Here is a 26241-nt window from a genome sequence, read left to right as displayed (position 1 = left end):
CGCTGATTCTCAACCTTACTAATGCTGTGACCTTTTATACAGTGTTCGTGTTGTGGTGACCCCAATCATTAAATCATTTTCATTGCTATTTTAGTTTTATTAGTTATGAATTGAAATGTAAGTAAATATTTGATATATCAGATATCTGATATGCAACCCCAGAGAAGGGGTTGTTTGACTCCCAAAAGGGTTGTGATCCACGGGTTGAGAACCACTGTGCTAGCGTGAGACAGATTATGCTGGCTGATTCTTAGCAGGGTAGCAGAAAGACACAAAGTTTAAAGTCAGGTGTCTGGAAACAGGCTAAGGTAAGAGTTTGACATGTAGAAAAGAATGTCTGTTAGCGACCCACACTTGAGTAAGGGAGTAGATGCAAAACTGCAGTGCAGGCCGAACAAAGCTCTGGCCCAGTTCTCATGGAGCTCTGAGGTGTGTACAGCCTATGAGCCGAGTCTCTGTGGGCCTTATGTTCCTGTTGTGATAGTCAGTGGGGACTCGAAGGTGCCCCTGGCTGTTCGGATCTGCTGATGGCACTCTCAGCAATGAACCAGTGGGCAGAGCTTCCCTGTGTCTACCATCTCTGTGGAATCTGTGGCACCCAAGGCTTCAAACTAAAGAAATGCTTGAGTTCAGGCCCAAGGCTAGCTGTGACCCACTTGGGAGTCTAAGACTTACAGTCCCTGTGGACAGTACAGATGTGTCCTGGCTAGTATTTGAAGTCATGACCGGATGGAGGGAGGGGTGACTATGATCGCTTTCTGAATAGAGTTCCTGTTTTCTGTTCAGGTCAATGTCTTTTTTTAACTGTGGTTGCTCCTCCCTAGGCCAAATCATCCGGTTCTCCATGTCTCCTGGAATGACGCTGTTGCCTACTGCACGTGGGCAGGGAAGAGGTTGCCCACGGAGGCGGAGTGGGAGTACAGCTGTAGAGGAGGCCTGCAGAACAGGTACTCACCTCGGAAGGCCGTGCATTCTCCAACCTCCGCGGAGTCCACCCCTTCTCCCCCACCCCACCCCCGTCCTCTTCCTTTCAGCTCCGTGGAACTGCTGTGGTCAGAAAGTTGATTAATGACAGCTCTTGTTCTTGCTAGCTTTTCTTCTTCCTTGTGAGGTCCTTTGGTGACACTAGGGGGTGAGTCACCAACTCTTTCCAGTTCCTAAAGCCAGGTATGGGGCCAAATGGGCTCTCTGCAGTCCCAGAGTAGTTCCAGCCATGCATCCCCTCTTGTCTATCCCTCCCAGAGCTGTTTGGCAGGCTGCCCTGTTTTTATTATTTTCTTATTTTAACTGCCTTCTGAAGCAGTGGTATTTCTCTGCTCCTACAGCCATAAGATAGAAAACTCATGTTTGGGTCACATCTTCTAGGAAAAGCTCCTTAAAATAGACAAGCCTTTAAAAAAAAGTGTGGTGTGCTGTGCCTGCTCATGCTACCATATAAGTCCAGGACGATGCCTCGTTTCTCAGATTTCTAGACGGCTTCTTTCAGCCACGTCATTTACTTCGGGCCTTCTCCCCAGTGAGGGGAGCCCACAGTTGTTATGTCCTTGCCATGAACTGTTATAAAGACATTTTTTTTAAGATTCTAATTAAAAGCTATATTTATGAGTATGTCTTTTAAGACAGAGGTTCATTCGGAACAAACGTGCATTGTTTGCTCTCTTTGGTTGCATCCTTTCTCTTGACTGCAATCCAGAAGCTTGTGCACCTTGCTGATGCCTGTGTCTCTCCCGATAGGCTTTTCCCCTGGGGCAACAAACTGCAGCCCAAAGGCCAGCATTATGCCAACCTTTGGCAGGGCGAGTTTCCTGTGGCCAACACCGGGGACGATGGCTTCCAAGGAACTGCACCTGTGAGTAGCCAGTGTGGGTTTGTTTTTATTTTTGTTTTGTTTTGTTTTGTTTTAATAACTCTCCAGGGGTCCACCACCCATCTCCCAAATCAATGTGCAGGAATGCCCAACCTTAGCTTGACTTATTTTTAGCCAGCTTTCCTAACTTAAATTATTCCATTTTTCTGTAACTATATTTTGCCTCTGGGCTTTTTACCTTTCTTAATTCTATATGCCTTTCTTCCCTTCTTACTCCATGGTTGTTTGTGTGACTGGCCCCTGGCATTCTGCTCTCCTGTTCTTGCTCTCTCTTGAACCTAGATTCTCTTTCTGTTTTATTCTCTCTGCCTGGCAGCCCCAGCTGTTTCTCTCTCCTGCCTAGCTATAGGCTGTTCAGCTCATTATTAGACCAGTCAGGTGTTTTAGACAAAGTAACACAGCTTCACAGACTTACACAAATGCAACATAAAAGGATGCAGCACATCTTTGCATCATTAAACAAATATTCTACAACCTAAGTGAGCATACCACATCTTAAACTAATATTCCACAGCAAGCCAGGCTTCTAGAGAAGGACATTGACCCTGGGAGTTGAGGCACTCTTGAAATGGGATGAAAGGACCTGACGCTGCACCACGTGCCTCTAATACCAGCAGTTGGGAGGCTGAGGCAGAAAGATCAGAAGTTCAGCGTAGCTACATAGTGAGGTCTAGACAAGCTCAAGTTACTTGAGACCCTATCTGAAGCACACAAAACCAGGGCCAGGGAAACTCCTCAGTCCATAGAGGTACTTGCTGGCAAGCGTAGTGACCTAAGTTGCCACCTCGAACCTGTGTAGTGTAAGGAAAGAGCAAACTCTCATAAGTCATCTCTTGATTTCCACACTTGCCCTGTGGCACAAGCATGTCCAAATACATTGTGTGTGTGTGTGTATTAAAAACCAAAGCAAAAAACACAAACCAGTCCTCCCCCCGCCCCAAATAAAGTGAAACACATCTCTCGTTCTCTGGCTGGCATTGTTCTCCTGACACTATCGACCCTCAAGAGTGTTGAAGCTAGAAATCATCAGCTGTTTCTTTCTGACTGTGTGATGCTGACCATGGGAGGTTTAGAAAGAGACGCGCAGGGTGGAGGAAACTAGCCTGGAATTCTTCCCCTCAGGTTAGCATTATGGTCCCCACCTTTCCATTCATTGTAGGGTTCATGGTGACTGTGGCAGCAGCTTTGCAGTGTGCCAGGCACAGTGCATCTAGCTCCTGCACTACTTCTTCCGGCCAAGAGGCCCCCACGACGTCCTCATTCTGTACCTGCTCCATACCACAAGTCTTGGCTAAGCCTGAAGGAAGGTAGAAATCATCACCTCCCTAAGACCGCTAATTTCTTACCAAAGAAAACTCTACATCTGCGAGACGAACAGCGATCCTGAAGAAAGTTGAGGGGAACCAGCTACCAGATGGCTTGGTTTGCCTTTTCTGCCTCTATTGAATAATGCATCGTCTCCCCTCAGTCTGTGTTGGCTTAACATATATGTAACTCACATACATGGAACTGGATACAAACACCAGGCATCATGAGCTTATACAGGCTAAGTGTCCTCAAACAACTTGTTTTTTAACTTAATTCTGCTCTAAACACCGTGGCGCCTAACAATAGCTCAAACTGATTTTCAGTTTCTCTTAGATCAGGTGCTCCTTCGCTCTTTCTTTTCCAAGAATTTTTTGGTATTTAACTCTCATTTAGTTAGTTTTCAAGCTCAAGTTTTCCAACCGTTTGGTCATATTCCAAATAACATATCTGTGTCAAATATATAAATAGACTTTGCAGGAAGAGTTTCTTGAGGAAAAAAATACAAATTAAAAAGAAAAAAAAACTGTTTGAAAGACTGCTGGAGGAAAATGATTGTTTTCTTCTAACAAACCCTGTTATGGGCTATTTCTCCATCACAAAACTTCTTTCCTCATTATGGTAAGAGAAAGTAGAAATGTCTTTGTCTGGTCTGAAGAATGGTACCCCTCAAAACTTCTGCTGAAATATAGTCCTCAGTTTAACAGAGCTAAGAGAAGGGCCCCGGGGAGGTGACTAAGGGATGATTTGGTATCATGAGTACTTTTACAGACAGGCTCAAAGTTGAATAGGCTGTGCTATGGCTCTGGCCATAGGAGGACACAGTGCTCCTTAGTCCCTTCAAAGGGATACACAAATTCCTTTCTTACCGAGATTTCCAGTCTACGGCTATACCACCCTGAACGCGCCCAATCTCGTCTGATCTCGGAAGCTAAGCAGGGTCGGGCCTGGTTAGTACTTGGATGAGAGAATTCCATCTTAGACTTCCCAATTTCCAGATCTGTGAGACATGTCTCTGTTTATCAATGCTTCAGGCTATGGCATTTTGTTATAGCAGCACAAATTAACTGAGACAGTTTTTAAACAGAGCAGCACTACTGGACTGTCAGTAAGAGCTCCGTGAGAAAGGAACTCTTCTACATCAATGAAAAGAAACAGGCCATGGGCACTCCTGAATACCATTTAGTGAAGAAAGTTTTCTAGGTTGGGAGTGTAGCTCAGAGGGAGAACACATGTTTAGCTACAGGCAAGGTATTGGGTTTGATTCTTGGAGGGAAAGGAAAGGGAGATGGGGAGTAGAGAGGTTTCCTAATTTTTAAACACTGATTACTGCTGGGAATATTTTTTAAAAAGTAAGAAATAGGTTGATACACACACACACACACACACACACACACACACACACACACACACACGGTGCCTGTATATGGTGGTGCCTGATATGAGTGCATCAAACTCCAGGAAAGGTGTTGATTGTCTGGGCTGGTGAGGTGACTCAGTAGGTAAAGATTTTTTTTTTTTTTTTTTTTTTTTTTGTGATTTTCGAGACAGGGTTTCTCTGTGGTTTTGGAGCCTGTCCTGGAACTAGCTCTTGTAGACCAGGCTGGTCTCGAACTCACAGAGATCCGCCTGCCTCTGCCTCCCGAGTGCTGGGATTAAAGGCGTGCGCCACCACCGCCCAGCTTAGGTAAAGATTCTTGCCACCCAGCTTGACCATCTGAGTTTGATCCCTGGGACCCAGATGTTGGGAGGAGGAAGACTTCCGTTAGTTGTCCTCTGATTTCCACGTGCACACTGTGGTACATGACACGCGCGCGCACACACACACACACACACACACACACACACGAAATGTAATAAAAGGATGTTGACTATTAGCAAGAATAGTCCAGTAGCTTCACTTGTAGGTGCGGGTAACCCTTAAAATGGATAGCACTCCTTGTCTCAAACTCATTTCCAACTTTTTTTGGATGTAAACACATGAAAGAACCTGGCAGGAAGGGAGACCTCGGCAGGAGGGGTCTCTCTCAGTATGTGGTGCCACCTAGAGCAGCTGCAATAAATCCTGAATCCAGGGCATGGCTCACATGGAGCTGTAGAGACAGACCTCGGTTGTTATAGTAACAGCATTCTAGTGAGAACTGTGAAGGCCAAAGTACAGAAGTGTCCACGTGCTCAGCTGCACAGAATCGTTTTGTCCTGAGGGATGAACAGGTTCCATCCCAGAGGCACAGGAAACAGCCAGCGTTGTCTCCGTTGTTTGGAGAAGTCTATGGTAACTGTAGTGAACCGAATCAATAATGTAAGCACTAGTCAGTTTTAGTAAAAGGCCACAGTAAAGCTGCTTTGGATAGTTATGGGTATTTCCTGTATTTACTACCACGGTATTGTATGCACATTTAATTAGGTGAGCTGAAGAAAAAAGAATCGAGCCATTTCTGGGTGCTATTGTAACACAAAGCTCAGAGGGCCTGACACACACACACACTCATACATACACACACACACACACACACACACACACACACACACACACACACACACGGGGGGGGGGTGAGGTGATAAGGATGCTCGGCAGATGTTTACTTTGCCTTTATTGTGGCATCATGATTGACCTAGGACCACCCTAGCACTTAGTTACACAAACTCCTGCTTTGCTTTCCCCTTGTTTAACATTAGAGTGTTTGACAGAGAGTTCACCAGGTGTCTGCAGAACTTCCCTGAAGACATTGCTCCCGGAGTTACCAAGATAAAATGGTTCTAGTTACCAGGAGTTCTGAAGGAACCCATTCTCGAAACAAGACTTGATCAGATGAGGCAAGCCTCTGTCTTTAAATTGAGTTGACATATACAAAAACGCCCTTGGATTGACCTGAACCATCTGCAGGCTCTGGAAGACTAGGACAAGAATTTAACTTTTTTAACTTTTTTGTTTGTTTGCATTTTTAAGACAGGGTCAGGCTAGCATAAAACTCACAGTCCTCCTGTGCCCGCTCTTTGAGTGTTCAGCACTGTAAAGTTAAGGCGCAGGATGGATATTCTGCTAGGTCACTGTCCCCCACCGTCATTAATTCAGTTTTGTTTTAACGCTTATCGACTTGTGAGCCTGAAAGCGAGCATTTCAAGCGGGAGTGAGCTTTTCCATTTGTTTTCACCTGAGGCTCCTGGAAGGAAGCTTTGGTTAGTGTGATACATATAACCATGAGCCGTGAGCATTCATGCCCCTTACTGACCTCCTCACATGGACTAACTTAGTAATTAAGAGGGTGGTAACTTCTAGATTTTTACCTCAAAATCCTGTTATTTAAGGGGGGAGGCAAACCTTTGATCAGGACCAACAACACTCATGAAGGACAGATTCTTTTTTTTTCTTTTTTCTTTATTTGTTTTTATTGAAAAAATTTCCGCCTCCTCCCCGCCTCCCATTTCCCTCCCGTTCCGCCCACTCCTCTCCCCCTCCCCCCACTCCTTCCCCCTCCCTCTCCAGTCCGAAGAGCAGTCAGAGTTCCCTGCCCTGTGGGAAGTCCAAGGTCCTCCCCACTCCATCCAGGTCCAGGAAGGTGAGCATCCAAACAGGCTAGGCTCCCACAAGGCCAGTTCATGCAGTAGGATCAAAACCCAGTGCCATTGTCCTTGGCTTCTCATCAGCTCTCATTTGAAGGACAGATTCTTGACAGCACCTTCGTCCAAACCTTCTAGCAGCCTGAAGATGGATTCCTTCCTCCAGAATTTGTGCTTCTGTTTCTTATCCCTCCTTCCCCATGACATCTTCCACTTTCTCCCCACAGCCAACTCATCTCTTTTCTTTCTTCTTCCTTCCATTTTAGTTCCATGGACTGTTTTTGGTCACCATCGTGTTTTTGAACAGATAGCTTATTCTGTGGCCTCCCTTCCCTTTTGTCTCTGACATTTGGATTGCAGACTTCTATTCCAGAGTATGCTCAGATTGCCCACTGGGGTTTGGCCTCTTGGAATTTCTGCGGCAGTTCCTATCATTTTACTTTCTTTGGTGTGTGTGTGTGTGTGTGAGCTGGAGAGAGAGAGAGAGAGAGAGAGAGAGAGAGAGAGAGAGAGAGAGAGAGAGAGAGAGAGAATGCGAATATGAGAGTGTCTAGTGTCTAATGTAGCCCAGGATGGCCTTGATCCTCTGATTTTACTCCCAAGTGGTAAGATTGCCGTCATGCTTGTCATGCCCAGCTCTTTAGAGCTGAATTTTTAGTTTGAGACATTCTCTCTTTTTCTCTTCCCTCATTAAACTCGTTACAATCTCATTTGCCACTAAGCCCCTCCCTGCCCATACTGGCTGCACATGGCATTTCTCAATGAGCCAAGGCACAAACAGGGCTGTTTCCATAGTAAATGCTGATTATGGAAGCAGCATGGTGGGGTTTTTCGACTTTCCAGCTCATCTCGATGAACTTCTCTTCAGTGTGGCTTTATAACTTTGATTGAAATGCTCTGAATTGCCCAAGCAGCAGATGCTTCTGTCTTCATGTGTAGATGTAAAACCATCTGAAGGCACCCAGAAATGAATGTCAGTTTATTCATCCTTATAGTCTTACTTCGTTAGTATGGGAAAGTATGAATTATGAAAAGAGGGGAAAAATCCTTAAAGATAACTACTTTTTTCATCACAATCTGATTTTTACAAAATGTCTATTGAAAAGAAGGGAAAGAATTTTTCTTTGCGCCTTTGCCCGTTTTATGATATTCCCCTCCTCCCTACCTCTTGTGGGGACCAATCCTAGGGCCTCACAAGCAAGCACTCTACCACTGACCTAAACCCTCCATCCTGGCTGGGAGACTTTTTAAGTCATGAAGTATCCTGGATTTACTGTTGTTCAGTTCGTGTTTTCCCCTCTTGCGCTCTGCCTTACATTAACCGCACTTTGCTTCCATGTCCGCAGGTGGTACCCAGTGCTTTCTGACCTGCCTTTAGTTTGTGCTGTGCTTTCTTGGTGAATGTGGAATTTGCTCACACTGCTGCATCCCAGAGACCTACTGTTAGAATCACATGGATAATGAGTTAATGTTTTCCTTATTTAATGACAGTGACTGAGGCTCAAAGATAAGATAGTCAACTGGAGGGAGCTTCTGGAGAGGGGGAGGTGATGTGGCAACTGGAGTCCTGAAGAACACTATGTGGCCCAAAATGCTGATACTTAGTGACAAGACTTATTCTGATAACTTATATCATAGGGCATTCCTGCTAATGATTTTGAATGCCTAGATACTGTTTGTCTGTTCTCGTTCTCTCTCTCTCTCTCTCTCTCTCTCTCTCTCTCTCTCTCTCTCTCTCTCTCTCCACATTTACCCTCTCTCTCATACTAGTCAAGTCTTGATACTTATAGCTAGTGTTGGTCACTTAGTTCTGGGCCATTCAGTAAAGCCCTCTTAGCTTTCTGAATGCCTACTGAGTGCTTAAAGTTAAAAAACAGCAAAGCAGAGGGGGCGTGGCTTTTGCTTTTTTTGTTTAGACTGTTTTTTGACAGGTGGGGATGAAAATCAGTATTCATATTCTGAAATAAATAGGTCTTGGTACATTCATGTACCGAAGAGATTTTTAAAGCAAGCTGAGTAATTGGTCTTTCTTTTTAGGTTGATGCCTTTCCTCCCAATGGCTATGGCTTGTACAATATAGTGGGGAACGCATGGGAGTGGACCTCAGACTGGTGGACCGTTCACCATTCTGTTGAGGAAGCACACAATCCAGTGAGTATCTTGTAGAGAAGGCTTGGACCGTGATAGTGTGACACTTGTCCTCTAAGTAGGCAACAGCTAGGATTTCGTGTGTTTGTCTTGACATTATCCTCACATTTCCCTAAGGAATGCCTCATGCATGTGTCTTATTTCAGCTTTAGACTGCTGTATAAAAATGTCTTGTTTTGTGTCCCACTGGATTGTGATATTGATAACTATTTGGGGGCATTTACCACTGCTCCATATCAAAGTATGATATATAAATGACCATAAGATTCTTTCATGTGGGGCTGGAGAGATGGCTCAGTGGTTAAGAGCATTGCCTGCTCTTCCAAAGGTCCTGAGTTCAATTCCCAGCAACCACATGGTGGCTCACAACCATCTGTAAAGAGGTCTGGCACCCTCTTCTGGTCTTCAGGCATACAGACAGAATATTGTATACATAATAAATAAATAAATATATAAAAAAAGATTCTTTCATGTTTTAATATTAACCATTAAGTTCTGGTAGATGATATTTTTCATGAAACTCCTTGCCTGGGTTTTGATGGGTTCAATTTTGATTCAGCGGGTGTTATTTGGAAAAAATGAGACTGGGTAGCTGCCGAGTCAGGGACCTGAGTCACTCCGTGGTTGTTTTGTGAACCTGTTTGTGTGACAGGAAAATGCACCATATTCCTCAGTAATAGAAGACCACCCTGTCCCTCTGAGTTTTACTTACTCTGCTTTGTAAAGAATGTTGAATGCAAGTTTTCTGCCTCTAAAATTAAGCCCTCCAGTACTGCACATTAAAACTGAAATTTGAAATGAACATGTGTTTGGACAGCGCCTCTTTTACAAAGAACATCTTTGAATACTTCTTGTCTCTGAACACATTGGGGGTGGAATATGTAATAATTTCATCTCTAGCAAGCAGGCATTCGTCAATCTGACCGAAGAACAGTATGAAACCCAGCTCCCCGGTAATGCTCTGTGCTTAACCTTTGTAATGCACAGAAGACAAAGATAAAGAACATTCATTCTTTACTTGTTCCTCCCTGGAAGGTTAACCAGTTTAGAGTCAATGAAAAACCTGTCGGACTCCATGCCTGGGGCCATTTTCAGAATGTGCAGATGAGTTTCTGTTTGATATGCTTGATTTTATTTCAGCAGATAAATGTGAACTGTTCATGAATAATCTAGAGATACATATCTACTTTTTGGCGAGTACAGATGAAAAAGCTGAGTGCTTTAGAAACTCTGTCCCCTTACCATTGTGGCGAGGCTGGTGCAAGTAGTGGGCAAATAACCTGTGCCTTGAAGTAAGAATAAGATTGTGCATACTTGGGGAGTCTGTGATTGGGAGCAGCCACTCTCTCCCCTGGCAAGACGTGACTTGGCATTTGCTGTCAGAGGCAGAAATAGATTTTTCCCTGTCAGATTAAAGCATCTGCATGCTTGGAAGGGGCTGTGCAAGGCTCCAGAATTTTGGCACATTGTGAATGTATCTATCTGACCATCTGGCGTTGAGCTGAGCGCTCAGTAGCTTTCACTTTTATGGGCTTGACTTTCTTCTAAGGATTTGTAGGAAAATTCACATTTCCCTTTCACCACTTGCAGGCTATTTCCTGGATGTCACTCTTAATCCAATGAAATTGTCCCATTTAGATTCATCCTTGTCACAGTGGCCTCATTTGCTTTCTGATTTGATGGGTTGCAAGTCATCATTTTGAGAACTAAACCCCAAATCATTGATGACATCATTGAGATCTTTACAGCTTTGTTTATCCAGTAGATGAGCTGTCATCATTGTCTTTCATTAGTTACTTCATCTCTTGCATCAAGAATGGTCTTTGTGCAAAACAAATCTAATACTGCCGCTTTTCTATTTAAATTCATGCACGGGTTCCTGCTTCCTTCCTTTCTTCCCTCCCTCCTTTCCTTCCGTTCTTCTTTATTGTTTATTTTTTGAGTTGTTGTACAGTCCAGGCTGACTTAGAGCTCATCATATAGCCCAGGCTGGTGTTGAAGTCAGAATCCTCTTGCTTTTGCCTCCAGGGTGCTGCTGGACTTTCAGCTTTGTGCCAGTATGCCTGGTTTTAAATGCCTTCTTACTATCTGCAAAATAAAGATAGGGTACCTTTGGAATATGATTCTGAAAGCCAAAAATAATTTAACTTTTGCTGATCTCTTTTCAGATTCAACTTTCAGTTCTTTCTAAAACTCTTAGCTGAAATGTTAGAGAAGTCCAGAGGAGTGTAGAAAGCAACACAACAGGAACCTGTAGAGCTGCCATTCTCTCTTTCTAACCGAAGGAAGAGGATAAAAGAGCAAAAGTTGTTCTTACCAGAACTGGGTGTTGTCAGTATTTTACATTTCAGCTGCCCCGATTCGTGTTTAGTGCTGTTTTGACTGTGTTTCTTCAGTCATTTAGAAGATTTACGATTTAAAGAATTTTATTTTATGTGTACATGTACTTTGCTTGCATGTATGTGTGTGACCATGTGTTGTGCACATGGATGTCTGAAGAAAGCTTCAGATTCCCTGGAGCTGGAGTTAGATAGAGACTGTTGAAAGCTGCAGTGGGTGCTAGGGATTTAACCCAGGTCCTCTGGGAGAGGACAGCCAGTGCTCTTAACTGATGAGCTGTCTCTCTAGCTCTACTGTCATCGGTTTGCAATGTGTACACCTGCTAAGAAACGCTTGACTAGCATGTCTCTGCACTTCTTTTTTGCCTTTGCTTTTTGGCCACATCTTGTTTTCACATGTACATTGCTATATCAGGAATTGAATTGGTCTTAATAATAAAAACCCGAGTGAGATATAGAGGCTAATGCTGAAAGAGCAGAGAAGCAGAGCAGCCAGCCACTAGTTCTTACCTCTACCAAATCCTCAGACCACATGGGCGATCCTGTCTCTAGGAATCCTTAGGATGAATGCTCTGACTGAATGCTAAGCTCCTGTCTCCTCCCACCTAACATTCCTCTCTCCACCCAGCCATATGTCTTCCTGTCTCCACCTCCCTAGTGCTGGGATTAAAGGCATGTGGCTCCATGAACTAGGATTAAAGGTGTGAGCCACCACCGCCTGGCTCTGTTTCTCTTTGCAACTGAATCTATCTAGTGTGGCCTAGGATGGCGTTGACCTCACAGAGATCCATCTCCCTTTGCCTCCTGAGTGCTGAGATTAAAGGTGTGCACCACACTGCCTGGTTTCTATAGCTAACTAGTGGCTAACTCTGCCCTCTGATCCTTGGGCAGGCTTTATTTGTTATAGCACATACAAAACATCACCACACATTGTTATTTTTGATTGAATACCAGACATTGTATGTGGAAAACTGTGGCAAGCTTTTGAGGTCTAGCTGGTGCAGTCTTTCTCTGGAGAGTCTTTATTTTTGATTCTGTGTCATATTAGCTTAATCAAGTTAGGGACTGAAGGTCTGAAGCTGAGCTTTGCTCCATCTCAAGCCTATTGCCAGTTCACCTTGGTTCCTCCGGGTACCAGTGGACACTCCTTGGAGGTCTGTGAATTCCAGATTGTTGTTTACTTGTGCTGTGAGTGGACAGGAAGTTGTCTCGCATCCACTGCCATTTGAGTTGCCAGGTCGCTAGGGAACCCCTTTCCTGGGATTTGTGCTCTGCAATTTTTACAGCTGTAAAGACTCTTGCTTGGTTTGATCAATTGCTATTTCTTTTTGAGGTTCTAATTTGTTTGCCTTTCTTCCCTAATGGCTTATATATCTTTAGTGTTTGGCAAAGAACCTGGAGTAAAACCATTAACCTCATAATAATGTTAGCTCCAGATACTTCAGTCTCTGTTCAGACTCCAGGTGTGTCAGGGCAAAGATAGAAACAGACATCTTCATGGAGAGTTTTAACCCCAAGACCCTATGTAAACATTTTGACCCAGAATCTGACCTCTTTAGTGCCTTGTGCTTGTGCTGGCTCCAAGACTAGCCCATAGCAAAACGTATTAAAATTGCTTTAGAGAGCTCGGGGAAAGTCAGCTCTCTCTGTGCACAGCTTTATTCAGGAAATGCCTTTTTCTTATTCAGTGGCTTCTAGGGAGCAAAAGTTAATCATTAATTTTTTATTTTATTGGGCTGTCATCTATGGCAAAACAGGTTGTAGAAGCAGCCTGGCATGCTTTGTACACAAAGTCCCCAAAGAAAATAAGGTGTTTGGCCGTCTTCCATGAGGATCAGTTTAGTTTGCTTATTTGTGTGCATCTGTCCATCTGCCCATCTGTTAGTCCTCTGTGGGTGCTTTCAGAGCACCGGCCCAGAAAATCCAAAGTGTGGCAGTTTGCTGTGATAATATCTTAACCACATAAAGTATACATGTTCCAAAAATATAATTTGTATTTTTTGTCCTCTTTTGCTTACGTCTAGGCCCCGTATTATCTGTGATAGTGCGTAGTGCTCTAAAAAAAAAAAATGTAGAGCTAAAAAAAGAAAAGTAGATTATTTAATGTTCTGATTTCCTACCCCTGCTTAGTTGCTATGGCTACCAGGTACCTTGCTGATGTGCAGCTGATGATGTGATGGGAAAGTGTGATTTGTAGCATTTTTCTGATTCGAGGAGGAGCACAGTTGCATCTAGATGGGGTTGGTTGGTTGGTTGTTCTGAGATAAGATACAGAATCTCATTCGGTAGCCCAGGCTGACCTTAAAGTAAAATCCTCCAGCTTTTGCTGTGATTTCAGGAATGTGCCATCATGCCTGGCTCAGACAGCCAACCATCCCCTGCCCTACCCCCAGGAGGAGAGTTCTAGCCTTGGGATCGCCAGGATAACTTGTGTTTTCTAATTCTACCCTGAACAACAGTGTAATGCATCTCAACTCACAACGTGCCTAAGCTTCTTTATGTATAGGTTAGAAATTAGAGTACCCACCTGATGAAGTTGTTGAGCGATTAGATGTGTTCATTATGAAACACTTTCCATTTTTGTGTCTCAAAAATATTGTTTTTCTATTGTTAAGCTGTGGTTTGATTCTCTAATTGGAATGTTGCTTGCGTCTGCCAGCAGAGATACTGGGGAATGTTGGCCTGGGGAAGCAAAGGGGAAGACAAATATACTTATGAATACCAGTTGTTTGCTATTCTCACCCCCTTGTCTTCAGTTGGCACACTCCTTACAATACAAGCCAAGCTCATGCTTCCATGCTTGTGACAGTCCAGTGCAAACACGGTATGCCCAGACACATTCTTCCTCTCTTGCCTGCCAAGGCTTAGCCAGAGATTCTGTCCACATGGGCTTTGATCATAGAATATTCTGTATAGCTCTGGGTGGATGAGGAATGTGTGTTTTTCTCTGGCATGTTTTGAGGTGGTAGGGATTGGTCAGGGACGTTATAAGCCCATCCATTCTACCTTCTGTGACATGAAATGTTTGTACTTTGCTTGCTTCTAAGGACTCCTCTTTGAGCTCTCACCTATCTGTACGTGGCACAAGAAGTGAACTGGGACACCTACCTGTTTTCTGCTCTGAGATCAGCATGAATAGATCTGTGCTGGCTTAGTAGCCGTGCCCAGACACTTCTTCACGATTGCTTGATTGGTGCAGAGCTTAGACTGGCTTTATAATAAACCCTTCCACGGCCTCCTGCCACTGCTTGCGGAACAAAACCACACGCTGCTGACCATCTTTTAGTCTTCCTCTGCCTGCACGATGTCTTACCCTATCCAGACCCCATCCACAGACTCAGCTGTTCATCAAGCATACACTGAGTACCTTTCTACACTAGAAACAGGAAGTTGCTTTGGAATTTTTGCCTGCTAGAAGACTTTTATTCATGTGTCTTGGTGAGAACATTCTGGAATGTGAGAGTTCAAAATGAAAAAGTGTGGTTGTGTTAATACAGTTCACTGATGAACAACTCGAACTACAAAGATGTTTAGTGAGTGCCAAGGGCAAACCAAGGTGGTTGCACTGTTGGCTTCTTGGGGCTTTCAAGAAAATAATTTTCAGAGTGTAGAAGGATATATGGGAGGATTTGAAGGGATGAAAGGTAAGAGAGAATCGTAATTAAATTATAATCTCAAAAATTAAGAAATCATTGTAACTTTGTCCTAGTAGAAGCCGGAAATCCTGCTGGAGGAAGTGCTCATGGGTATCCACTGCCCTTGGTCACTGTGGTTCAGGGGTGGGGCTTTTCATCCAGCACAAAGGACCTGCTGAAGCACAGAAGTCAGTGCAAATGTATAGAGTTCCGGTATTTAGCACCTTTGACTACATTTCTAGTGTGCTATAGGGTAGGAGGCTTCTCAAGTGGAAAGGCTGAATACTGTTTCTAATGCTGAGAAGGGGCATTTGTTTCTACTTCATCTTTAAAGTACCATCTCAAACACTCACATTGCAACTTCCTGAGCAGGGAGCAGAACCCTGAACTGTGCCCTCGCTGCCTTCTTTATTAGGGAGATCAGCCATGCAGGACTCGCTGAGAGCCCTGAAAGCTATGATCCTGCAGCCTCTTGCTAAAAACCTCCTGAGCAAGAGCAACTCTCCACCACCTGAAGAACATTGCTCTATGAACCCTTCTGTTTAAGGTACTCTGGCCAACCAAAAAAATTTCTGCTGGAACATCATTCTTCCAGTTCTCATTTTGCTTTTTCTCTTGACATGGAAGCTTTTCAGATTCCTGAAGGCAGTCTTAGTCTTACGTTTTTGGAGGTATATATACTTTTTTCTTCTGTACTGTATCTAGGGTAAGTTACAGTTGGGGCAATGCAGTTACCTTCTTCCAAACAACACTAGTGAGGATAAAAATGTCCAGAACACATACAGAAGCACACTGAATTGCTTGGAATTTTTTTTTTAGGATATTTATTTATTTATTTATTTAGTTTGTTGTTGTTATTGTTGTTTGTTATTTATTTTTAGGTGTTGAAAAAAATTTCCGCCTCCTCCCCGTTTCCCATTTCCCTTAAGGATTTAAAATTTGGGGAAATTTTAGTACACATTTTGAAGTACCTTGGAGGTAGAATCTATGTGTGAATATGAAATGCTTCCGTATCATATGTAGCTTATACCTGAAGGTGATTTTAAATACTATTTTAAACAATTTTGTATATTAGATAGCTTATGCAATTGAACGATCAGACGATCAGACTTTCAGCATACTGATACTTGAAGTGGGTGGTTTTGTTTTGTTTTGTTTTTAACCTGGGGACAGCTTTGGGCAGAGGTGCTCGGCCTGTAGCAGCTTTTCTTTCAATGATTATCTCCAGCAAATATGGCTGTTTGTGAGTGGAGACTTTGTATCCCCACCCCCTTATGGGATAATTAGAAATGTACATAGAATTTCTTTTGACTAATCACTTAGGGTCTTTAGAGAGTGACTTACAAATTATGTTTCTTGCTTCAGTCTCCTCAATAACAAGACTTGTTTGAGCTTTCTTTTTCATAGTAAATGACACTTGATAGATAGTGCTACCAGTGTTGGATGAGAGAGCAGAGTTTTTCAGTGGGTGATTTGTTGTTCTCAGTGATATTGTTTCTGCTGCACTCAGTAACAACTGTGCTTAAGTAATGGAGTAGAGAGGTCAGTAGCTGTGTCTCCATTTGCAGTGTTCAAAATGCTACAAGGCCAGTGGTGAGTCATCTCATCCTTGTTGGGCTTAGCCCTTCATCTGTTGTCCTGGTTGTTTTTGTCAACATGACACAAGCTAGAGTTATCTGGAAAGAGAAATCCCAATTGAGAAAATGCCTCTATCATATTGACCTGCAGGCAAGTCTGTGAGATTTTTTAAAAAGTGATGATTGATGTGGGAGGGGCCAGTATACCCTGATCAGGGGATCCTGGGTTGTGAGCAGGCAGAGTGAACCGTGGCGACTCCCTCCCCTAGATGTCCCTCAGTGCTGGAGTGTGATCTGAGAGTTATAAGTAAAATAAGCCCTTTCTTCCTCATGTTGCTTTTGGTCATGGTGTTTTATCACAGAATAGAAGCCCTAACTAAGGGGCTGGAGAGACGGCTCAATGGTTAAGAACACTAGCTGCTCTTCCAGAGGATCTGGGTTCAATTCCCAGCACCCACATGGCTGCTCACAACTGTCTGTAATTCCAGTTCCAGGGTATCTAACACTTTTACACCAATTCACCTAAAATAAAGTTAAGTAAATTTAAAAAAAGAGAGAGAGAAGAAACCTTAACTAAGGTATCTATAAATTGCCTTAAGGATGTATCTAGCTGTTCTTAAGGAACAAGCAATGTGGGCAATCATTACTGCTGGTTGATAAAGTAGACAAGCATTGAAGATGCTACAGCTGATGGTCAAGCAGTTGGGAGGATAGCTTTGAAATGATTCAGGTAGATACATGTATTCAGGTCTGTATACATGTATGTAGTAGCTTTGGGGAAAGAGGATGAAATCCTTTGATTCTGACCCTGCTCTCTGAAAGAAAAAGAACAACAACAACAAAGATCCAGCATTGTTATCTTGCATGAAAAAGAAAGACTATAGCTGGGGGGTGGGGGTGGGTATCCTGTTTTTGTGGCAAAGTTACAGACTCAGCAAAGGCACTCAGCAAAAGAGAACTAATTATCATTTCTAAGGACCCCCCCAGGGAGAACATTTCCTTTAACCAAATTCTTCCCCCTTCAGCACCTCTTAATGGTATTTCTCTGCAACATTATTGGGCACTTGGTCTGAGCTAGTGGGAAGCACCAGGATCACAGGCCTTGGCCCACAAAGAGTGAGCCTCATAATTCCTGATTGTGGATCCTTAGCGTTCATGAGGCATTGGGTAGCTTTGTTCCATGGATGCCTTAGAAGCTGGAGCCAAAGCCCAGGTATGTAGTGTGGGGCGATCAGGCCTGCTTTCCCTCCCACCTGGCTCCCACATGGTTAGCTTTGCACCCGAAATAACAACACACAAATTTTTTGAGTGTCTTTTTTCTAAATTTTGTTTTATTGAGCTATATATTTTTCTCTGCTCCCTTCCCTCCCTCTGCCCTCCCCTTCTGCCCACTCCCATGATCCCCATCTTCCAGTTTACTCAGGAGATCTTTTATTTTTCTAATTTCCATATAGATTAGATTCATGTATGTCTCTCTTACGGTCCTTATTGTTGTCTAGGTTCTTTGGGATTATGAATTGTAGGCTGGTTTTTCTTTGCTTTATGTCTAAAAGCTACTTATGAGTGAGTACATATGATATTTGTCTTTTTGGGTCTGAGTTACCTCACTCAATGTAATATTTTCTAAATCTATCCATTTGCACACAAATTTCAAGATGTCATGTTTTTCTGCTGTATAGTACTCCATTGTGTAAATGTATCACAATTTCCTTATCCATTCTTTGGTCAAGGAACATTTAGGTTGTTTCCAGGTTCTGGCTATGACAAAACAATGGTGCTATGAACATAATTGAACACATGTCCTTGTGGCACAATTTAGCATCCTTTGGGTATATACCCAAAAGTGGTTTTGCTGGGTTTTAAGGAAAGTTGTTTCCTGTAACATGAAAGGGGCCAGGCTTGTTTTGTTGGGGTTTTCTGTCCCGCCCAGTACTCTACAACTGTTTATCCCCAAAGAAAATCACACATAGGTCTCCATAAATTATAAGCTGATTGGCCCATTAGCTCTGTCCTCTCACTGGCTAACTCTCACATCTTGATTAACCCATTTTTCTGATCTACGTTAGCCATGTGGCTCAGTACCTTTTACCAGTGGGGCAGATCACATCCTGCTGCTTCAGTGGTCTGGGCAGGAGTGGGAGGAATCAGCTTCCTCCTTCCCAGAATTCTTCTTTTTTCATTATATCATTTCTACTTCTTGTCTAGTTTTCCTACCTATATTTCCTGCCTGGCCAATCAGCGTTTATTTATAACATGATTGACAGAATATAGACAATTCTCCCGCACCAGTTTCCTAATTTTCTGAGAAATCACCATGCTGATATCTAAAGGGGCTGTACCAGTTTGCACTTCCACCAGCAATGCAGGAGTGTTCCTTTTACTCCACAACCTCTCTAGCATAAGTTGTCATCAGTGTTTATGATCTTGGCCATTCTTACAGGTGTAAAATGGGATCTCAGAGTTGTTTTGATTTGCATTTTCTGATGGCTAAGGATGCTGAGTATTTCCTTAAGTGTGTTTTTCAGCCATTTTAGATTCCTCTGTTGAGAGTTCTATGTTTAGGTCTGTACCCTATTTTTTTATTGGATTATTTATTCTTTTGATTCCCAATTTCTTGAGTTCTTTGTATATTTTGGAGATCAGCCCTCTGTCTGATATGCGGTTGGTAGAGATCTTTTCCCATTCTGTAGGCTGCCTTTTTGTCTTGTTGACCATGTCCTTTGCTTTACAGAAGTTTCTCAGTTTCAGGAAGTCCCATTTATAAATTGTTTCTCTTGGTGACTGTGCCACTGTGATTATATTTAGGAAGTGGTCTCCTGTGCCAATGTGTTCAAGTGTACTTCCCACTTTCTGTTCTATGAGGTTCAGTGTGGCTGTTTTTATATTGAGGTCTTTGATCCATTTGGATTTGAGTTTTGTTCATGGTGATAGATATGGATCTATTTTCATTCTTCTACATGTTGATATCCAGTTATGCCAGCACCATTTGTTGAATATGCTTTCTTTTTTACATTTTATATGTTTTGCTTTTTTGTCAAAAATCAGGTACTCATAGGTGTGTGAATTGATATCTGGGTCTTTCATTCGGTTCCATTGGTCCTCCTGTCTGTTTTTATGCCAATACCAGATTGTTTTCAGTACTGTAGCTCTATAGGGTTTGAAGTCATGGATTGTGATGTCTCCAGAAGTTCCTTTACTGTACAGGATTGTTTTGGTAATCCTGGGTTTTGCTTTTCCATATGAAGTTGAATATTGTTCTTTCGAGGTCTGTAAAGAATTTTGCTGGGATTTTGATGGGCATTGCATTGAATCTGTAGATTGCTTTTGGTAAGGTTGCCATTTTTAGTATGTTAATTCTACCTACCTAAGAGCATGATGTCTTCTTCAATTTCAGGGCTTCCACTTGTTTGGTTAGAGTTACTCTGAGGAATTATGTGCTATTTGTGGCTAATATGAAGGGTGATATTTCTCTGATTTCTTTATCAGTCAATTTATCATCTGTGTAAAGTAGGGCTATTGATTTTTTTTGAGTTAATCTTGTATCCTGCTACATTACTGAAGGTATTTATGAGTTGTAGAATTTACTTGGTAGAGTTTTTGGGGTCGCTTATGTAAACTATATCATCAGCAAATAGTCAAAGTTTGACTTCTTTTCTGATTTGTATCCCCTTGACCTCCTTTTGTTGTCTTATTGCTCTAGCTAGAACCTCAAGAACTATATTGAATAGATATGGAAGAGTGGACAACCTGGTCTTGTTCCTGATTTCAGTTGGAATTGCTTTGAGTTTCTCTCCATTTTGTTTGATGTTGGCTGTTGGCTTGCTGTATATTGCCTTTATTATGTTTAGGTATGTTCCTTGTATGCTCGCTCCAAGACCTTTATCATGAAGGAGTGTTGTATTTTGTTCAAAGGCTTTTTTAGCATCTAATGAGATGATCATATGTAGGTTTTTTTTTTATTCAGTTTGTTTATATGGTAGATTACACTGACAGATTTTTATATGTTGAACCATCCCTGAATCTCTGGGATGTAACTGATGTGATAAGGTAGATGATTTTTATGATGTGTTCTTGGATTTGGTTTGCCAGTGTTTTACTGAGTATGTTTGCATTAGTTTTCATGAGTGAGATTGGTCTGTAATTCTCTTTCTTAGTAATGTCTTTGTGTGGTTTGGATATCAGGGTTATTGTAGCCTCATAAAAACAGTTTGGCCATATTTCTTCTGTTTCTGTTGTGTGGAACAATTTGAGGAGTATTGATATAAGTTCTTTGAAAATCTTGTATAATTCTGCACTGAAACCATCTGTTCCTGGGCTTTTTTTTTTGTTTGTTTGGGAGACTTTTTTGATTATTTCCTTGGCAGTTATATGTCTATGTAATTTGCTTATCTGGTCTTGATTTAATTTTAGTAAGTGATATTTATCCAGAAAGTTGTCCATTTCCTTTAAGAGTTCCAATTATGTGGAGTACAAGTTTTCAAAATATGACCTAATGATTCTCTGGATTTCCTCCATGTTTGTTGTTATGTTCCCCTTTGTATTTCTGATTTTGTTAATTTGGATATTCTCTCTCTGCTTTTTGGTTAGTTTGGATAAAGGTTTGTTTATTTTGTAGATTTTCTCGAAGAACCAACTCTTTGTCTCATTGATTCTTTGTATTGTTTTCTTTGATTCTATATTGTTGATTTCAGCTCTCAATTTGATTAGTTTTGCCATGTTCCTCCTGGGTGAGTTTGCTTCTTTTTGTTCTAGAATTTTCAGATGTTTTGTTAACTCAGTAGTATGCGATTTTTCCAGTTTCTTTATGTAGGCATTTAGTGCTATGAGCTGTGTTCTTAACACTGCTTTCATTGTGTCCCATAAATTTGGGTATGTTCTGTGGTCATTTTCATTGAATTTTAGGAAGTCTTTAATTTGTCCCTTTATTTCTTCTTTGATCCATTGATGATTTAGGTGAGCATTGTTAAATTTCCATTTGATTGTGGACTTTCTAAAATTAGCGTTGCTGTTGAATTCTAATTTTAAGCCATGGTGATCCGATAAGATACATGGGGTTATTCCATTTTTTTTTCATCTTTTGAGGTGTGCTTTGTCCTCAGTATGTGGTCAGTTTTTGAGAAAGTTCCATTAGGTGCTGAGAAAAGGTATATTCTTTTATGTTTGGATGGAATGTTCTATAGATGTCTGTTAAGTCCATATGAGTCATAACATCTGTTCCCTATTTCTCTTTTAATTTTTTGACAGACCTGTCCAGTGGTGAGAGTGGGGTGTTAAAGTTTCCCACTATTAGTGTGTGTAGTTTAATGTGTGATTTAAGCTTTATTCGTATTTCTTTTAAATATGAAGGTGCCCTTGTATTTGGGGCATAGATGTTCAGTATTGAGATTTCCTTTTGAAGAATTTTTTTTCCTGTGACTAATATGAATTGTCCTTTCTTGTATCTTTTGATTGAGTTTAGTTTGAAGTCTATTTTGTTAGATATTAGGATAGCTACACCAGCTTGTTTCTTAGGTCCATTTGATTAAAAACAATTTTCTCAATCCTTTACTCTGAGCCAGTGTCTGTCTTTGAGGTTGAGATGTGTTTCTTATATGCAAGAGAAGGATGGATTCTGTTTTCATATCCAGTCTGTAGCCTGTGTCTTTTTATAGGTGAGTTAAGTCTATTTATGTTAAGGGATATTAATGACCAGTGATTACTAGCTCCTGTAATTTTAGTTTTCATTGTTGGTGGTGTTATTGTGTGTGTTTTCCTCCCTTCTTTGGTTTTTGATGCTGTGAGATCATCTATTGTCTGTGTTTTCGTGAATATAGCCAACTCCCTTGGGTGGGAGTTTTTCTTACTGTGGAGGGCTCGGTTTGTAGCTAGGTATTGGTTAAATATGGTTCTATCATAGAATATCTTGTTTTATCTCTCTATGGTGTCTGTCTACTGTTGGGTATATGGCATCTGTGGTCGCTTAATATCTGCAAAATGTTTGACCAGGACCTTCTGGCTTTTATTGTTTCCTTTGAGAAGTCCGGTGTAATTCTGATAGGACTGCCTTTATATGTTACTTGACCTTTTTCCATTGCAGTTCTTAATATTCTTTCTATATTCTTTATGTTAATGTTTTGATTATCATGTAGTGAGGGAACTTTTTTTTGATCCAGTCTATTGGTGTTCTGTAAGCTTCTTGTACTTTATATGCATATCTTTCTTTAGGTTGGGAAATTTTTCTTCTATGATTTTGTTGAATATATTATCTATGCTTTTAAGTTGGACTTATTTTCCTTCTTCTATCGCTATTATTCTTAGGTTTAGTCTTTTCACAGTGTCCCATATTTCCTGGTTATTTTGTGTTTGGTTTTGGTTAGATTTAATGTTTCCTTTGACCGATAAGCCTGTTTCCTCTATTGTATCTTCAGCACTTGAGATTCGCTCTTCCATCTCTTGTATTCTGCTGTTTTTGCTTGCATTTGTGGTTCTTGGTTGTTTTCTCATGATTTATGTTTCTATAATTCCCTTGGCTTGTTTTTCTTTATTGTCTCTATTTTGGTTTTCTAGTCTTGAATAGTTTCTTTCATCTGTTTGATTGCTTAGTCTTAGTTTTCTTTAAGGGATTTGTTGATTTCTTCCAATTTTTTGTTTGTTTTTTCTTCCATTTTTTTGAGGGAATTTTTCATTTCTTCTTTAAGGGCCTCAAACATTCTCCTAAAGTTAGTTTTTAGGTCATTTTCTTCTGCTTCATCTATATTTGGTTGTTCAAGTCTTGCTGTTATAGGGCCACTTGTTTATATTGGTGTCATGTCTACCCATCTTTTCCTCTGAGTGGTATCGTTGGTGATCAATCTTCCAGGTGCCAGTGAATCCAAGACTCAGATGGCTGCTCCTCGTGGTGCAGTCAGAGCTATGGTTCCAGTCATGTTGGAGGTCACTCCGTGTTCCTGGAGGTTGCTCAGCCCTCCCCGCGTTTACTCTGCTCCTGTGGAAGTCATTGCCTTGGTCCTGCTCCAGCAGAGGTCGCTGGCTCAGACCTGCTCCTGTGGAGGTCTCTGACTCGGGCCTGTTCCCACAGATGTCCCTGGCTTGGGTCTGTTTCTGTGGAGGTCCCTTGCTTGGGTCCGGTCTCCCAGAGGTCTCTGGCTCGGGCCTGCTCCCTCAGAGATCCCTAACTGGCACCCAGTCCTACAGAATTCTCTGGCTTGGACCTGCTCTCTTGACAGTAGCTCCCTTGTACCTATGGGGTACCATCTTAACTCTGCATTGTAGGCCCAATTGCTTCTACCAGATTTGTCATCTCTGTGGGCCTGCTAACCATCTTTTTGTACTTGGGACAGTGGATTGATGTTTTTTTCTCACCCAAAATGCTATAGTATCTTAGCTTCCAATTTTTCAATAGAATGCCTTTTCTTCATTCTTTGACAGTTTCATACATGTAAACAATATATTTTGATCATGTTCATTCTTTTGGCATTTCTGGGATCCCGAACCCTCATCCCATCATGTGAGTGCCCTCTTCCCAAGTAACTCAGTGGGTAACTTAGAGCTACACTGAGTTCTAGAGTGCCATGGTCATGCCATATCCAAAAGACAGCATTTCACACCAGTCCTCCCATCCTCTGACTCTTTGTGCCTCTCATTTATAATGTTTCCTAAGTCTTTGGTGTGGGAGGCAGGGGTGTTGGTATAGGTGTTCCACTTAGGATTGAACAATAAATAGTCACTTATTCTCAACACGTTTGTCAATCCCTATTTTTTTTTCTACATTTTTAGTTAGAGCTTTATTTTATCCCTCTCAGTAGTCAACAAATATTAGCATATGTATAGATTCTGGCCTAGAAAATAACTTTTCTTTATAGTTTTTCATGTATGAGTCAACTTATATTCATGGACATTTTCCCTTGACTACTGAAGAACTAACCAAAAGTGAAATCATTACAGAAAACAGCCGTGTCTTTCAGCTAGAAGCAGTACTCATCTGGGTTTTATGTAACCACTAGAAATCCTCCTATAGTCTAGGTTGAGCCCATTTCTGGATATTTAGACTGCCTTTTGGAGTTCGGGGACTTTGGACCTAACAGCATCTGTATCCACCTACATAGCTGAGGATGGTAAAATCTATTTTGGTTTGCTGTGTGTGTGTGTTGCTTACGATGGAATCTAAGGTCTCATATATGCTTGAAAAAGCAGTCTACCACCGAACTGTACATGTATCCAGCCCTGTATTTTGCGTTAAACAAAATCGTGTAAATTTGAATAGTAGTTTTGTTGAGAATGAAGTCAAAGAGGCTATGCTTTGTGTTGATAAAGGTTTCTTCTCTCTGAAGTAGAGTGCTTCCTTAAGCACATGCATGCAAGTGCTCAATTATGTATGTTTGCATGCATCTATCTATCTATCTATCTATCTATCTATCTATCTATCTATCTATCTATCTATCTTCTATCTATCTAATCTGTATATCATCTTTCTCTTTTTCCTTCCCTATCTACATACACACACACACACACACACACACACATATACACACACACATCATATTCTCAAAGTCTTTCTAATGATGTGAACATAGGACTATGGTCTTGGAAACATTATTCATGATTATTCTTGGAGTGGAGTGGAGAGAGGTTCTGACTTCACACTGGCTTTTGAACATTATTTGTAGTCTGGACTTAATTCCAGCTTTTCTGGTCCCCAGACTTGTTGCTGTTTGCTGGACTCTTAAGTGTTATTTCAAACACAAAATATGAAGGGCTACTTACTTCCTTGTAGTAATATTTTATCACAAACCACATATGTTAGATCAGGAAGTGTTATGAATATGTAAGACAATTTAGGAGGCATGAATTGCTGTGTCATGCAGTGCCTCTTTTCAAAAGCAAGCGAGAGCTAGTAAATTATGCCTACAGTTTCTATGATTTTGAGACTTGAAAATTGGATTCCTGGTTTTCTTGCCTTTTTGGTCTCTTATTTCTATTAAGTCATTATTAAAATTACTGACTAGGCAAATTGCTGTTGTTTTTTAAATCTGAAACCTAACTTGTTAAGGAATGATGAAGTGACAATATGTCACTTTCCATTTCTCTAGCTCACTTGTAGTGCCTTCCCACTGCCACACCATGACTCATTTGTTCTTTCCCTCAAGGATCTGGAAATGAAGCTTGATGAGAAAATAGAACAGTCAAATTACGCTTTCTTCTTAATCAGGTTATGCTGCAAACTTTTTTTGATGTGGCTCTGTAGACTCATTTTTAGTGCAGGTACATGTATGTCACACATCACTCTGGTGTGAGTTCATGGAGGAGGCCCTTGGTATCACCAAGTTATGCATTCAAGATTCCCATCAACTACCCACTGAAAAATTTGAAAAATTGTACCAAAAACCAACCAGACCTTTTTGCTGTCATGATTTCCTAAACCATGTTGTATAGTAGAGCTTTGCATAGTGACCGTGTACCATTAGAAATTATAAATAATCTAGAGATGTTGCAGAATACATAGCAGGATGTGTAGATTATCTGCTAGGAGTGCTTCATTTGGCATAAGGGATGGAACACTGTGTGGATTTGAGTCTTCCAACCAGTCCCCTCCAGATCCTGAGGAATGTTTGTGTTTTCATCTGTCTATCAGAATCTACCAATGCCACAGTTGTATGTAAGGTTTTGGGCATTTGTAGATATCCTTTACCTCACAAGGGTTGCAGATATTTTAAAAGTAAAAGCAAGGGCTGGAGAGATGGCTCAGTAATTAAGAGCATTGCCTGCTCTTCCAAAGGTCCTGAGCTCAATTCCCGGCAACCACATGGTGGCTCACAACCATCTGTAATGAG

The 26241-nt window shown here is 41.6% G+C and overlaps 1 protein-coding gene across 1 annotated transcript in view; it reads left to right on the top strand.

Annotated features, from left to right (window-relative positions):
* Positions 1-26241, top strand: part of Sumf1 (sulfatase modifying factor 1) — a 91934-nt gene that overhangs the window by 36960 nt on the left and 28733 nt on the right. Inside the window, exons 5-7 of the mRNA XM_005364965.2 lie at positions 825-947; positions 1735-1849; positions 8771-8884. Coding sequence (XP_005365022.1) covers positions 825-947; positions 1735-1849; positions 8771-8884 — 352 coding nt within the window. The remainder of the gene's footprint in view (positions 1-824; positions 948-1734; positions 1850-8770; positions 8885-26241) is intronic.

This window comes from Microtus ochrogaster, unplaced genomic scaffold, assembly GCF_000317375.1.
Source record: "Microtus ochrogaster isolate Prairie Vole_2 unplaced genomic scaffold, MicOch1.0 UNK1, whole genome shotgun sequence".
Lineage (NCBI taxonomy): Eukaryota > Metazoa > Chordata > Mammalia > Rodentia > Cricetidae > Microtus > Microtus ochrogaster.
The sequence above is the reverse complement of the archived record's forward strand: the minus strand, read 5'-3'. Positions and strand labels throughout refer to the sequence as shown.